We start from the raw sequence: 15257 nt of genomic DNA, 5'->3' as shown, positions 1-15257 counted from the left end.
CAAGAACAAACTCAGAATGGATAAAAGAGTTAAATGTACTAGTAAGTCGTTAAACCATGGAACTCTTTGAAGAAAACATAGGCGGTAAAATCTCAGAAATCTCGTAGCAGTATTTTTTTTCTGCTATGTCTCCTCGGGCAAGGAAAACAAAAGGAAAAATAAGCAAATGGCACTACATCAACTAAAAAGCTTCTGCACAGCAAAGGAAACCATCAATGAAATGAGGACAACCCACTGTGCGGGAGAACATGTTCGCCAATGATACATCTGGTAAGGGATTAATCTCCAAAATATATAAAGAACTTATACAACTCAACACCAAGCAAACAAGCAATCCAGTTAATAGGTCAAGTTGCCTTGGCTGGTTTGACTCAGTGGACAGAGCCATCAGCCCTCAGACTGAAGGGTCCCAGGTTCGATTCCGGTCAAGGGTATGCACTTCGGTTGCAGACTCGATCCCCAGCCCTGGTCAGGGGTGTGTGCGGGAGGCAGACAATCGATGTGTCTCTCTCACATCAGTGTTTTTTTTTCTCTCTCTCTTCTCTACACCTCCCTTCCATGCTCCCTAAAAATCAATGGGAAGTTATCCTCTGGTGAGGATTAAAGAAAGAAAGAAATGGGTAAAGGACCTGAACAGATACTTCTCCAAAGAGGACATACAGAAGGCCAAGAGACATGAAAAGATGCTCAAGGTCACTAATCATCAGAGAAAAGCACATTAAAACTACAATGAGGTGTCACCTCACACCTATCAGAATGGCTACCATCAACAAACAGTAAGTGCTGGCGAGGATGTGGAGAAAAGGGAATGTTGTACAGTTTACTGCTGTCTTTCAGTGAAATCCAAGTGGTTTCAAACACCGTGCTACAGTGTGCTGCTGGTGGGAATGCAGACTGGTGCAGCCACTGTGGAAAGCAGTATGGAGCTTCCTCAAAAATTAAGAATAGAACGACTGCCTTATGACCCAGTGAATCCACTTCCGGGAATATATCTGAAGAAACCTAAAACACTAATTCAAAAGAATATATGCACCCCTATGCTCATGTCAGTGTTATTTACAATAGCCAAGATTTGGAAACAGCCCAAGTGTCCATCAGTAGATGAGTGGATAAAGAAAGCTGTGTACATTTACACACTGGAATACTATTTGGCCCTAAAAAAGAAGGAAACGTTACCTTTTGCTACAGCATGGATAATCCTAGAGAGTAGTATGCTAAGTGAAATAAGCCAGTCAGAGAAAGACAAGTACCGTATGATTTCACTTATATGTGGAATCTAATGAACAAAATTAACTAAGTGGCTCAGTGGTTAGAGTGCCGTCCCACCAACTGAAGGGTCATAGGTTCAATTCCCAGTCAAGGGCATGCGCCTGGGTTGCAGGTTCCATCCCAGGCTCCAGTTAGGGCGCATGCAGGAGACACCAATCAATGTCTCTGCCTCTCTCTCTCTCTCTCTCTCTCTCTCTGTCTCTCTCTCTCTCTCTCCTCTCTCCCTTCCCCCCCTCTCCCTCTCTCCCTTTAAGGGTTGGGGGGTTGGGGGACTGGGTGAGAAAGGAGAAGGGATTTAAAGTACAAATTAGTCATAGCCCATGGACACAGACAATAGTTGAAGGCCTGGGATGGGGTGGGAGAGGGGAGGAGGGGGGCAAAGGGGGGGGGGGGAATGGGGGACATGTGTAATACTCTCAATAATAAAATCATTTTTTAACAAAAGAAGAAAGGTAAAAATTAAAAAAAAATCAATGGGAAAAATATCCTTGGGTGAGGATTAACCAACCACGACACAAAACAGGTCAACTGCTACCTCCCCCTCAAACACCAAACAGGATCAAATGTTTATACGCTGTGATTACATATACTGGAGACTGCCTCTTCTGAGGCTAGACCCCATTACAATCAGCCTTTCTCCTGGCTTCCACACCCACAGGGAGCCAGGGCGTGTTTCAAAGGGCCAGGTGAGTCAGTGCTCAGGGATGCAGCTGTGTTAGCACTGGCCCCGGCCTCCCACGGAAAGGGCACCGTGGCTATCAGCAAACAGCAGCATTTGGACGAACACATTTCTTCCACGTAGAAGGTGGACGCGGGCCAGCCACCCTGGGTGCTCTCCCTTCTGTTCCTCTCGGCCAGCGCCGGGAAGGTGTGTTTGACCAGTAGAACAGGTGATGTTTGTTTAAGTCGCTGATGCGCAGGCGCAGGCACCTGACTCAAGCCAAAGTGCCAGTTCCAAAGCCACCTCTTTTTTAAAAATATATTTTATTGTTTTTTTACAGAGAGGAAGGGAGAGAGATAGAGAGAGAGTTAGAAACATCAATGATGAGGGAGAAACATCGATCAGCTGCCTCCTGCACACCTCCTACTGGGGATGTGCCCGCAACCCAGGTACATGCCCTTGACCGGAATCGAACCTGGGACCTTTCAGTCCGCAGGCCAACGCTCTATCCACTGATCCAAACCAGCCAGGGCCCAAAGCCACCTCTTGGCTCTGCCCAGTTTAGTTACAGAAGCAGGTGCTCAAGGCCTGGCCTGTGAGCCAGGTCTGGCCAGTTGCCCTGTGCAATGCAAACACCCTTTGCCCAGCAGGTGCCTGGGAAGGCTCCGCTCCCGCCATCCCCAAACACTTCAAGCCTTTGTGGCGGCCACGCAGCAATTACAAGGCGCAGTTTCCCTGCCAGGGGCTAAAATCTGCAGTTGGTCAGAATGAATGTTCAAGTTCTAGCCCACAATGAATGTGACTGGGATTCACACGCATGCGTCCGGATTCTTCTTGAAAATCACAGTCATAACATGTGATGACGGTGGTTGCTGCAAACGAGCCCTAGGCTGACTCTTGAGGAAAAATCACAGCACAAGCCTCTGACAGCCACATTTTTAAGAAATATATATTTCTTTATTGATTTCAGAGAGGCAGGGAGAGGGATAGAAACATCAATGATGAGAGAGAATCATTGATCTGCTGCCTCCTGCACGTCCCCCACTGGGGATCGAGCCTGCAACCCAAGCATGTGCCCTTGATCAGAATTGAACCTGGGACCCTTCAGTCTGCAGGCCGATGCTCTATCCACTGAGCCAGACCAGCTAGGGCAGGGGTCGGCAAACTCATTAGTCAACAGAGCCAAATATCAACAGTACAACGATTGAAATTTCTTTTGAGAACCAAATTTTTTAAACTTAAACTTCTTCTAACGCCACTTCTTCAGAATAGACTCACCCAGGCCGTGGTATTTTGTGGAAGAGCCACACTCAAGGGGCCAAAGAGCAGCATGTGGCTTGCGAGCCGCAGTTTGCTGACCACAGGGCTAGGGCAAGACGCTTTCACTTTTAGTTCTGTGAGCATATAGATTCTGAAATTGCATTCATTGGTTTATGCGTATAAGGAGGAACACAAAAATGCGTTACATTAGAAGGAATGGCAATGCGATCCCCATTAAAATACCAACGGCATATTTCAAAGATCTAGAACAAACTCTCCAAAAATTCATCTGGAATAAAAAAAAAAAGACCCCGAATAGCCACAGCAATCCTGAGAAAGAAGAACAAAGTTGGAGGGATCACAATACCAGATATCAAGCTATATTACAAAGCCACGGTTCTCAAAACTGCCTGGTACTGGCACAAGAACAGAGACACAGACCAATGGAACAGAACGGAGAACCCAGAAATCAACCCAAGCCATTACGCTCAATTAATATTTGACAAAGGAGGCAAGAGCATACAATGGAGTCAAGAGAGTCTCTTCAATGGAAGGAATGATAGAAATGCACCTTGTTGCTGACATCAGAGAAGTAACGGATTCGGGTAAGAATCATCAGTAAATGCCAAAAGTACTGGGTGCAAGTTTGATGAGGAACAGGTGACTTGAAATCTCCAACTATCTCCGCACAGATCACTTACCCATTGCAAAGGGGAAAGAGATGGTTTCATAGCAGGCACACCTGGGGAGCCATGGAACGAAGAGATCAAAGTCATCGTCTATGAAGGGATCAAACTGACCTGATGGTCCCCCTCCTGCGTGAGGCCCCAAGAAGGACACAGCATCCCTTGAGAGGTATTCCTACCAGAAATGAGCTGATTCTAGTCATGAAAAACTTTCAGGCAAATGCAAATTGACAGGAATTCTGCAAAGCAGCTGGTCTGTCCTATTCAAAATGTGAATGTCTTGAAAGTCAAAGAACAGCGGGAACTGCTTCAGATTAAATAGACAGGACAAGCCCTAGCCGGTTGCTCAGTGGTCAGAGCCTTGGCCCACAGCAGACTGAAGGGTCCCGGGTTCAATTCCAGTCAAGGGCACGTACCTTGGTTGCAGGTTCCCCGGCCCTGATCAGGGCGCATGCGGGAGGCAACCAGTTGATGTGTCTCTCTCAAATCGACGTTCCTCTCTGTCTCTCCCCTTCCCTTGCACTCTCTCTAAAAATCAATGGGAAAAAATCCTCGGGTGGGGATTAACCAACAAAACAAAAAAAGAGGACAACTAAATGCAATGTGTGACCTTGGAGTGGATCCCATTAATGGAACTGGCAAAATTTAAACATGGACGTTATATTAGAGAAATGGTACCGTTATGTCCATGTTAAATTTCCTGAACGTGAACTTGTACTGGGCTTATGTAAGAGAATGTCCTTCTTATAAAAGCGACCATCGACCAGGCACCTAGAATGTTCCAGGTGCACAGGCCCCTTCAACCCTCACAACAAGACCACGTGTGTCCGCCCCCCCCCCCCCCCCCCCAGTTTTCAGATGAGAAACGTCCAGCACAGAGAAGTCATGAAGTGTGTGCAAGGTTGCACAGCTGCTGGGGAGCTGACCGGGAACAGGTGACAAGTTTATTGCTGACAGCCTGGCAGTGTGCCATTCCGTCTGCTGGCACCGGGGAGCCTGGGTGAAGAAATGGGAAGGCGGGCTTGGAGTGGACTCGGGCCTGGGGTGGGCAGGACGGCTTAGCAGGGCGTGAGGGGAGGAGGGTGAGGGGAGGAGGGTTAGGGCCAAGGTGAAGGGGTTGGTCAGGAGGGGAAACCAGACCGAGAAAAGAACGGAAATGAGGTCATGAGGAGGCAAGAGGTAGAGGTGGGTGTCTTGATAAATGTGACTGTGACTCACACTGAGAAAAACAGTTTACACCACAGGCCAGTCACACACACACACACACACACACACACACACACACACACGCACAGCCATAAATAACCAAAACCGGCTGATGAAACAACCCTTACCCTTCCCAGGCAGGTGAGTCGGCTCATTCCCCTTCCGCTTCTCTTTAGGGATTTGTCTTGGCTTGCTGGTTTCTCTTTTCCATTTTTGTTTTTCATTCTGGCAAGAAGCCACTGCATTGATTTCCTGAACCGGTAAGGGGACACGCCCGTGGTTTGAAAACCACACTCCAGGGTGTGGCCCCGCGAGGTGGCCCTGGGCCCGGGGAGTCAAGGCTAGAACAGCAGTCAGTGGTCCGCCCCTCCGCCTGCTTTCCTTCGCTGAGCCGACGCCCCTCAAGTTTGTTCACCTGGTCCCGTGACCTAACGCCCTAAATCCCCTCGCACCCTAACAAGGTCCTCATCAGAATCCCCTGTGGTCCAAAGAGTGACCCATCACGCCTGACCTCTGTCAAGCCAAATGCCTAAGCAATTCTGAGCACACATAGACGCCAACATCAGAGGTGTCAGCTCCTGGGAGAGGGGGAGAGGGAAATCAATTGTAGCTGCTACAAAGGAATCTGGTCCAAAGTGTGGAGCAGCCTTGCTTGGGCAGAAGATTCTCGATCCTAAATTAGATTCAATTGATCTCACCTGGGAACACCTAACAAGCTGTCCTTTTTGGTTCATCTCTCCTGCTGGGAAAATGCATGGCCCGTTTCAGAAAAGCAGCCCTGATTGGATGAAGGTTCAAAACATTCGTTGCTCAACATGGATGGAGATGGAGAGCATTATGCTAAGTGAAATAAGCCAGGCAGAGAAAGATAAATATCACATGATCTCACTCATTTGTGGAATATAATGAACAACATAAACTGATGAACAAAAATAGATCCAGAGACATAGAAACATCAATCAGACTGTCAAACCTCAGAGGGAAGGTAGGGGAGGGTGGGGGTAAGAGGGAGAGATCAACCAAAGGACTAATATGCATGCATATAAGCCTAACCAATGGAAACAGACAACAGGGGCTGGGGGCATGAATGGGAGGTGGGGGGTAATGGGGGAATAAGGACACATATGTGATACCTTAATCAATAAAGAAATTTAAAAAAAAACACTCGTTGCCACACCCTAGCCGTTTTGGCTCAATGGATAGAGCCTCTGCGTGCAGACTAAAGGGTTTCAGGTTCGATTCTGGTTAAGGGCATGTACCTCGGTTGCAGGCTCGATCCCCAGCCCCAGTCGGGGCACGAAGGAGAGGCAACCAATTGATGTGCCTCTCTCACATCGATGTTTCCCTCTCTCTAAAACATCAATGGAAAAATACCCTCAGGTTGAGGATTAAAAAACAGCCCAACAAAAAGCCATTAGTTGCTACTGTGTTTGTTCTTGGTGCATATGTGTGTTCATGCATCTCTGCTAGGACACGGGGCTTTTACAGAGAAACACCCTGGAATCTTAGGGGAACGCCTTAGGCATGTGTGTGTGGCTTTGAGGATTGACATTCGGCTGTATGAACTCATGGTGCTCTCACCTTCCTAGCTCAAGTTAACAATAATTTTTGAAATGCCAAGTTCAGAGTTGTATATTATAATCCTTTCTTCAAATAATCCGGTTTATATTCTTTTTTTTTTTAACTTACTTTTTAATTTTCAGGCCAGGCCTCTCCAACTACTTATAAGAGTATATATACTTATCCCCAGATGGTATTTTTCATTCGCCTTGAGGGCCTTTCAAATTACTATACCAGCATAATTGTCTTCCCCTGCTACTCATCTCTGTAATCGAAGTAAACAGAACCAATCCCAAACCTTTGCTTTCCTTTCATTCCATGCCCCTTTCTTTGTCTCTGCTCACTCACGGTTCCCTATGAATCTGATATCACTGAGTAACTTTCTGATTAGTATAAAGAAGGAAAAACTACAATCACCCTCTCTCCTCCACAAACCCAAGCGTTCAATAAAAGCTCCCTGCTGGCATACTGCTGCCCAGTTCCCCACCTCTGCCATCAGGGTGCAATCCCTCCACCTGAAGGCCTACTAGGCACCCTTCCTAGTAGGTTGCATGGTGGCCCGAGAAAGCTCTGTCCATGTCCAGTCCCTGGAACTCGGGAATGTTCACTTATTTGGAAAAAGAGTTTCTGCAAATGTACCGTATTTTCCGGCGTATAAGACGACTGGGCGTATAGAAGATTTTCCTGGGTTAAAAAGTCGTCTTATACGCCGGAAAATACGGTAGTTACGGATCATGAGAGGAGATGAACCTGGATTGCCCAGTGGGCCCTAAATCCAGTGGCCAGTGTCCTTAGAAGAGATAGAAGAGTAGAGGACACAGAGGCAGGGAAGGCCACGGGAAGACAAAGGTGGACATTGCAGTGACGCAGCCACGAGCCAAGGAACTCCTGGAGCCACCAGAAGCTGGGAGAGGCAGGAAGGACCCTCCCCTAGTGTCTTCAGAGGGAACGGGGCCTGCTGACACCTTTGATGGGGGCCAGGGGGTGACTTACTTTTTATTTGTATTTAATTTTTTTTAATTATTGAATTTATTGGGGTGACACTGGTTAATAAAATTACATAGGTTTCAGGTGTACAATTCTATAATACATCTTCTGTATATTGTACTGTGTGTGCACCACCCCAAGTTAAGTCTCCGTCCATCACCATTTATCCCCCACTTACCCTCTTCTACCTCCCCACCCCCTTTCCCTCTGGTCATCACTGGCCCTTGATGCTGGACTTCTGGCCTCTGGAAATATGAGAAAATGAATTCTGTGTTGTTGTTTTTTAAATATTGATTTCAGAGAGGAGGAGAGAGGGAGATAGAAACATCCATGGTGAGAGAGAATCACTGATTGGCTGCTTCCTGCAGACCCCCTACTGGGGATCAAGCCCACAACCTGGGCATGTGCCCTTGACTGGAATTGAACCTGGAGCCCTTCAATCCACAGGCTGCCGCTCTATCCACCGGGCCAAACCAGCCAGGGCGATTCTGTTGTTTTAAGACACAGAGTTGATCGGTTACAGCAGCCTCAGGGAACTATACAGGAGAGACAATCAGCTTCTCATGTGCAAATCATGGAGCAAGGCACTGTGAACCTCAGAGATCCCACCAAAATGACCATTTTAAGCATTTCAAATGCCAACTCTCTGTCCACACCATTATCACTGGTAGCCAATGAGCATGCAACGTGTTTACAATATGGAGGTGTCACAGCCTGTCTTCCTGAAACGCAGCCTAGGCAACTCCAATCAACGCCTGATTTATTACCATCTCGTACTGGGTGCCTGTAGCCCTGATCATCACTGTTTCCATGACAAGTATGGACAGCTTCTTCTTCGCCCTTCGCTCCATGCAGCTGCCTTCTGAGCAGGAAGTCCCCAGGCTGTGTCCTGTGGGCTAAGCGATGGTGCTTCTGATAGCTCCTGGGTGCCGGAAGGAAACTTAACTTGCAAACCCCTGAGTCAGGCGGAGGGGGCCCTTCACATCTGCTTCCAGTTCTCTGCCCCCACAATGGATGAGCCGGCTCATTGGCTCATGCCGTCCATGGCTAGTCATTCACACGCGTCTGCCTCTCCCAAGGGCCCAGGCTGACTCATGGCCCTCTTCCCAGCAACCAGGAAACACACGAGGTGCCCAATAGTTTGTTGAGTCAATAAAAAATGAGTCTTTGCACCCTCCATGCCAGCCATTATTCAGGTTGAGCTAACTGGATGGCCCTCGACATGCAGATAGGATGCTGGGCTGTATATGTATTTCAGCTTAGGCAATAGTTATCAGCCACCGGCAGAGCTCAGTGTGGTGATGAGGAAAGGCCTCATTTCCCGTGGTTTGACAATAATGACACAGGAATAGCTGCACACGCTCTGAATAGATCTCGAGCAGAACTCGTCCCTCCCCGTGGAAGCTCCTGCTACACAGATGTGACCCAGCTGCCAGCCGGCGAGGTGCTACGCTTCCGGATAGCCTCATGTGGCCATCATTTATTTCGCTTCGTCACCTGAGGGATTTCAAAAGTCAAGTAGGACCAAGAAGGCTGACAGAGAGAGGGTACGGATTTAGCAATACGAAGTGTTTCTCTGGAGATTCAGCATCTACCTCGTCAAATCCTAGAGGAACATCCATTTTAAAATCATGTCCTAAATCTTGGGCATGCCTCCTAGAGGGTTATCAAAAGATATCAGGCAAAAGCTATTCCACCCGACCTCCCCATGCTGATCAAATATTTGATTGTGGTGCAAAGAGTCAGTTGGTTTCCATCAAATTTCACTCTCCATTGACCTTTGCGAGGAATCGGAATGTGATCATTATAGATACATTTCGGGAGAAGTCCACAGCCCTTAGGTTCAGGATTCACCCTAAAACTGGAAAACAATAACGTCTTGGCATTTTCCACTCAGATTCAGATGAAAAAGGCATCTTTAACCAAGAAAAACACGTGAGAGCTGGGGCTATGTCTTCTTATTTACGACTGTATCTCTGCAGCGCATAAAATACCGGCAGGCATTGCAGTTAATACATATTGGTGGGGTAACCTAATGACCTAGTGCGCGAGCTCAATAATATGTAGTTGGCTATAAGCATTGACTCAAAATCAGCACAACCAGGGACAGTGGCAAATCAGCATTCAAAGCTCTTTACATGTTTGTAAAAATATATTTAAAATTGTGCTATCTCACACGACACTCACGTATTCCATGGTGCCCCAAAACACCGTGTTAAGTAACATCTCCAACAATGAAGGGGGGAAAGTGCATGTTGAAGCCCTAACATGCGTTCATTACTAGGTGAGACACTACTGGACATGAGCGAATATACAAATACTAGAGGCCTGATGCACGAAGATTCGTGCAAGAATAGGCCTTCCTTCCCCTGGCTGCTGGCACCGCCTTCACTCCAGCTGGAGCCGCCTTCCGCCTCTCGCCTTGTCACATCAATTTGCATATTCCCTCCTTATTGGTTGTGGTTGCCGCCATCTTTGTTGCGGAGTTACGGTCAATTTGCATATTCTATCTTTATTAGATAGGATGAACGTAGAGTGTGCGGCCCCTGCCTACAAAAGTCTCAGAAGCTGAGTAGAGATGGCACTAGCAATGTGACTAGAGAGATGAGAGTTAAAAATCAGCCAGGTAACTGGAGGTCTTCGAAATGTATTTTCTCCTTCGCTTACTTCACTGCAAATCTGTGTCTTAAATTTGTAATGTAACCTCTTCTCGTTACATGCAAATAAAATACCGTTGAACTTCAACTTGATGTGTTTACGTCTCCTAGATTGCAGTGTCAGTCTCTCTTACAAGTGAGAAATTGGGGGCGGGGGAGGGTATTTTTCTTCCTCTCTTGCCAGGCCCGCCAAGGTGTTACTCGGGTAAATCAAGCTCTAAGCGCTTTCAACGGTATGAAACGGTATGTTTTCAATTCACATTCTTGAGCTGAGAAAGGCGGAAGAGTTCTTTATTTGGGGGACCATGATGTTGGTTTCAAAACCCGCTGTCTTTCTGGTAAGCAGAAAACGGGCCCCGTACATTGAGAAAGAATCGAAGGTTCTTTTTTGTGTCTTGTGGAGCGAGATGCTTCTCTAGGGAAATCTGCTGATCTCCCTGGTGCATTTAAAGGAGACAGTATCTGAGTCCCAGCGTGTGGGAGGAGGCCAGCGATGGAAGAGGCCCTGGACGGGGGAGAGGCTCGGAGTTCATTAGGACTTTGCATGCCCCCTCTCCCCTACACACGCCACCCCCCCGCCCCCCGCATCCACCCCACCCTTGCACACACAGCCCAAGAACTGTGTTGTTCTGGAAGAATCGTGTAGCTCTAAAATTCCGTCCTTCGGAGGCTGCAAACGTGGGTGCGATGGTTGAGGAATCTGCGGGATTTAGGAGAGAGTGAGTCGGCCCTGAGAGGGCCTTTGCTGGGCCTCTTGCTTCCTCTATTTTGCTTTATTAGGTCCTGTCAGTTCAAAATTTGCAGAAGTCCCAGACGGGACCGTGGGGCCTTCGGCTCTTACTTAACCTCCCCTGGCCCGTTTCCTCCTGGAGGTGCGGAGGGAGTCAAAGATGTGGGGGTCCAGGGCCTCCTTCGTTTGAGACGATCCCCCATTCGAATGGTGAACCTCAGGTCCCGTGGTGTCAGTGAAAAAAGACGTCCTTTTCCAACACTGTCTCCTAAATAGCAGTGTAAAAGCCCAGCTGGCTCAGAAATACCCCGGCCCGCTGGGAAGATTCTCTCCTGGGAAGAGAAAAGAATTCACTTCCCCCCTCAAATGAAAAAAAAAAAATAAATAGCCTCTCCCACCCCCACCCCCACACGCAGTTCAGCGCTGTCTGTGCAGTAGCTTCTGAATTGGCCCAACCCACGCGAACCAAGCAGCCCAAGGCAATCATTACCAGATTGTTCATTTCACTTTTTTTTTTTTTTTCTGTTTCTTTTTCTCCCTACATTTTAGCTTGAACCTCCCAGGAGAGAAAGGACTCCTCTTCCGTCCCTGAACTTCCAGGATCACCCCCTGTCCCCCCTTCATGCTCCTTTTTCGCGTGAAACGGAGGAACCCTGGAGTGGCGTTCCTCTCCAATCCGCCTTCATCTCCGCATCGTTTGAAAAATGCGCACAGCACCAGGCCGGCCCTGGTGCCTCTTTGTGCCTGGGGCACGCTCCGTCGGCCCACGCCCTGCCTTGCAGCAGGAAAAAATGCAGGGCCGCCGGGCCCCTCCAGACCTTTGTGCTCACTGCTCGCAGCTGTGGCCCGCTGGGTGGTGGAGCCTCGGGTACACGTCCCCGCTCCCCCCCCCTTGCAATGCAGATAAAGGCTTCTAGCTGCTGTGCTGCGGCTGATCGTCTAAACCACAGGTAAATGGTTTCCTGTGCGTTTCTCAAAATAAGTGTTGAGCAAAGGAAAGGAAATGGACCTGTTTAATAATGATCAACAATTTGCCCCCACCTCTCCTTCAATAAGGAGGGTTTCACAAGTCAGTTCTTTTGGGGGGGCGCAAATGGGGGGGGAGTTGAACTTCTTGGGCACCTGCACCTTAGCTTTGCAACTACCCTCCTTAAATGTTCCCACTTAATGCTGATCCCCTAGCCTAGTTCCCTTTCTGGACACTAAATGCCCACATTACAGGGCTCGGCTTTTCCCCAAGGCCACCAGTTAAAAGAGGCACTTTAAAGTGATTGAGAAGTTCTGGACTCAAGAAAGGCAAGCCTTGCTTGGGAGCTGAGCCAGTTCAGTCCCACTGGACTTCAACGTGGCACCCATTTCCACCCTGCCTTAATCCGCCGGCTTTGTTATTGAAGTGCGAATTTTGAAATCCTCTTCCTTGCCAGTGCACTTCTTTTCTAAAAGCCATTTTCAATATTGAACTCCAATTAGAAGCCGCCATTAGGTGAGGAAAAACCTGTGTGCCCTTCTTTGATGAAACAGCTGTTAAAATGCGTTTTCCCTCTCTGACAGGAATGCGTAAATCCTGTTGGCAGTGTTGGTCATTAGCTCGCTAGCCAAGTTCAATTTGACACCTAAGACATTGTGCTGTGAATTATCGCTTCTTTTTTTTTAATCAGGTACAATTCAGCATTGGCTTGGCACACTCTATAAAGAACTGCAAATCTACCTTGATCAGTTTTTATACAATTCATGCTGGGAATTCAACCCTAAGAAAATGACCCACCCAGTTACCTAGCACAGCGGAGGTATTGCCCCCCCCCCCGCCCCCGCCGGGTGACACCCATTTTACCAGATGTTTCTTTCTCCTTTATCGCTCCACAGGGAGACCCTTCCCCACAGGGTTCCTCCGCGAATAAGGCGCTCGTCCCAGACACCAAACAGGTCACACCAGCCAGGTTTTAAAACTTTTTATTTGCATATTAAAAAAATTGTGCATTCCAATAATTAAAATCATTTGAACAAAAAAAAAAATGGCACTCTGATTAAACTGCATTTTACAGCCCGCAGGACCCCCCTGGACCAGCTTGGTGTTCGCTCTAGATTTTCACCCTCCTCCCCACCCAGCTCGTTCCTTCGCCAACATGCAAGTTCCCCCCCTTCCCCGCCAGCCAGCCGGGCAGATGGGAGCGGCAGGGGCGGCCTCCGTTGTCAGTAGTTGTGATGTGAAAAGGGCAGCACAGTCGCTTAAACTGATCCAACCTCTTTGCATCTTACAAAGTTAAACAGCTAAAAGAAGTAAAATAAGAAGGCAATGCTTGTGGAATGTACAGTGCATATTGGCGGCGCGTGCCTCATTACGATTCGCCTGCTTGCTTCTCCTGTTCAATCGCTGCGATTGGAAAGAAAAGAAGAAAAAAAAAATTAGACGGAGGCGGTCAGTTAGGCGGATTCGCTGTAGCCTTAGTATAAGACCAGAGCGCTTGCGTTTAAAGGATCCTTCCGAATGATAAAAACCCTACGAGTATCGATAGGCATTGCATCACGAAGGCTTTTATGAAACAGGAGCATTAGATAAAAGCCTATGCCTGTGACTATGACATATTCAGCATTCCTTCATTGAGTTATTAAAGCCCCGTTGGTTGGCTGCGGGATCATTTTTAATTAACCTTTCCAGGCCACATTCATCAACTGTCGGCTCTGGCCCCACCCTCCCTCCCCCCATCATTCTCCCCCCCCCCCGGCCCCTCCCATCCTCCCTACCGCCACTCCCGCTCAGCCTTTTCTCAAGAAGGAGGGGGGGGGATTGGAAGGGGAGGGGTTGAGCTTACTTTCTTTTGAAGGCAGTGGGTTTTTCTCTTGCGTTTCTGTCTTCTTCAATTTCGACTTATCGAATTTCTCAATCTCAGCCATATCGGGTTTGTCAGACATGGTTGCAGAGGGAGCTGCAGATACAAAGCGAGGAGGGAGGGTGAGCGCGGAGCCGCCCGGTCTCCTTTCTCCAAGCTCAGAAGTGCGCTCTGGCCCTCGCATCTCCTGCCTGAACCCCCACCTCCGCCTCCTCCCGCGCCCATTCGCAGCCAGAGACCTTTTCTCTCTACAAAAAGAAGCCCCCCCACCCCGTTTCAATCTCTCGAAATGCGAGGCACCACGCAGGGAAGAGCGTTCTCGCATCAGGAGGCCGATGGGGCGCTGCGGGTTTCACTGCAGCGTTTCCACATCCCAATCTGGCTCGGAGCGCGTTTGTGGGGGGAGCAAAGCGAGTGAAAAGGCTTCAGAAGAAGCCAGGGCTGCACCCCGTTTCCCTGTCCTCTAGGCGCTCTCGCTCCCTGCCAATGCGCTGCTTTCTTTTGTCTCTGCGGCGCCGACCACCGCCCTGCCCGCTTCCTCGCTGGCGCGCACAATGCAGGCGCCGCACAAAGCTGCCCGCACCCACTAATCCGCCTCCTCTGCAACCCGGGGCGATTCGACAGCCTCGGCACGCATCCCCCTGCGAGGAGGGCTTTCGAGACTGCCCAGACGCCCTAAACCTGGCCAGATGCAGCCCCCGGGGCCGCCCGAGGCTGGAGAACTGCAGTGGTCGCAGCTCGGGCTGGTGGGTGTGAGTTGGAACAAAGGAGCTTTCTGTTCCCGATGGATCTCTGCCTCAGTGGCAACGCAGCGTGCCCTCCCGGGGAGAAAGAAGGGGAAACCTGCTCCCTGGTAGCTGCGTAACAAAACGCCAGGTTGATATTTCTTTTTTTTTTTTTAATAAAAAAATCGCCCCGTTACCCGGCATCTGGAAAGTGTTGCCGTTCCCCAGCTCCCCAAGGCAGCCCTTTCCCGGGAGGGCCACCGGGGCTCGGCTTTAGGGGTGCCGCAGCGGGGGTGCGGGGAGGGAAGGGGACCCACCCAAGCGCGGGAGGCAGGGGCCCCAGGGCTCACCCGAGCGAGGTGCGCGAACGAGAGAAGTCCGATCTGCTCAGGGACCGCCGCCGAGTGCCGGGCGGGGGCGGCGGGCGCCCCTATATGCGCGCTCCTATGCAAATGAGGTGACGTCACCGCGCGTCGGCTTAACTCCTTCGCGCCCGGGGTCTAAGGCGGCGTCCGGGGGCCCTACGTGGCGTTTGGGGGGGCCCCCACCCGCGCCCACCAATGCACCCTAACCGCAATGAGGGTGGAAAATAAAACGAGCAACCCCCCCCCCCCCGGCCCCAGCCTCCAACGCGCCCTTCTTAACGCACTTTCCCCTTTTAGGTCTGTTTTGCCAGCATGGATTTTTG

The 15257-nt window shown here is 49.4% G+C and overlaps 1 protein-coding gene across 1 annotated transcript; it reads right to left on the bottom strand.

The window, feature by feature from the left end:
- Positions 1–12950: 12950 nt before the first annotated feature.
- TMSB4X (thymosin beta 4 X-linked) lies at positions 12951–15022 on the bottom strand. The gene is made up of 3 exons (XM_079765182.1): positions 14920–15022; positions 13827–13940; positions 12951–13387 (listed from the first exon to the last, which is right to left on the bottom strand). Exons 2-3 carry the CDS (start codon positions 13924–13926, stop codon positions 13353–13355), a joined length of 135 nt encoding a protein of 44 aa, XP_079621308.1. The 5' UTR covers positions 13927–13940; positions 14920–15022; the 3' UTR covers positions 12951–13352.
- Between the last annotated feature and the right edge of the window lie 235 nt (positions 15023–15257).

The sequence above is a fragment of the Cnephaeus nilssonii genome (genome assembly GCF_951640355.1).
Source record: "Cnephaeus nilssonii genome assembly, chromosome: X".
NCBI classification, from domain to species: Eukaryota; Metazoa; Chordata; class Mammalia; order Chiroptera; family Vespertilionidae; genus Cnephaeus; species Cnephaeus nilssonii.
This window is presented reverse-complemented; position numbering and strand designations above follow the sequence as displayed.

What these genes read in the sequence shown, in the direction of transcription:
- TMSB4X (XM_079765182.1), bottom strand. Translation starts at nt 13,926, where the DNA reads ATGTCTGACAAACCCGATATGGCTGAGATTGAGAAATTCGATAAGTCG. An exon ending in CCCACTGCCTTCAAAAGAAA is followed by an intron (nt 13,388 to 13,826) that starts GTAAGCTCAACC and finishes TTCCAATCGCAG; the next exon opens with CGATTGAACAGGAGAAGCAA.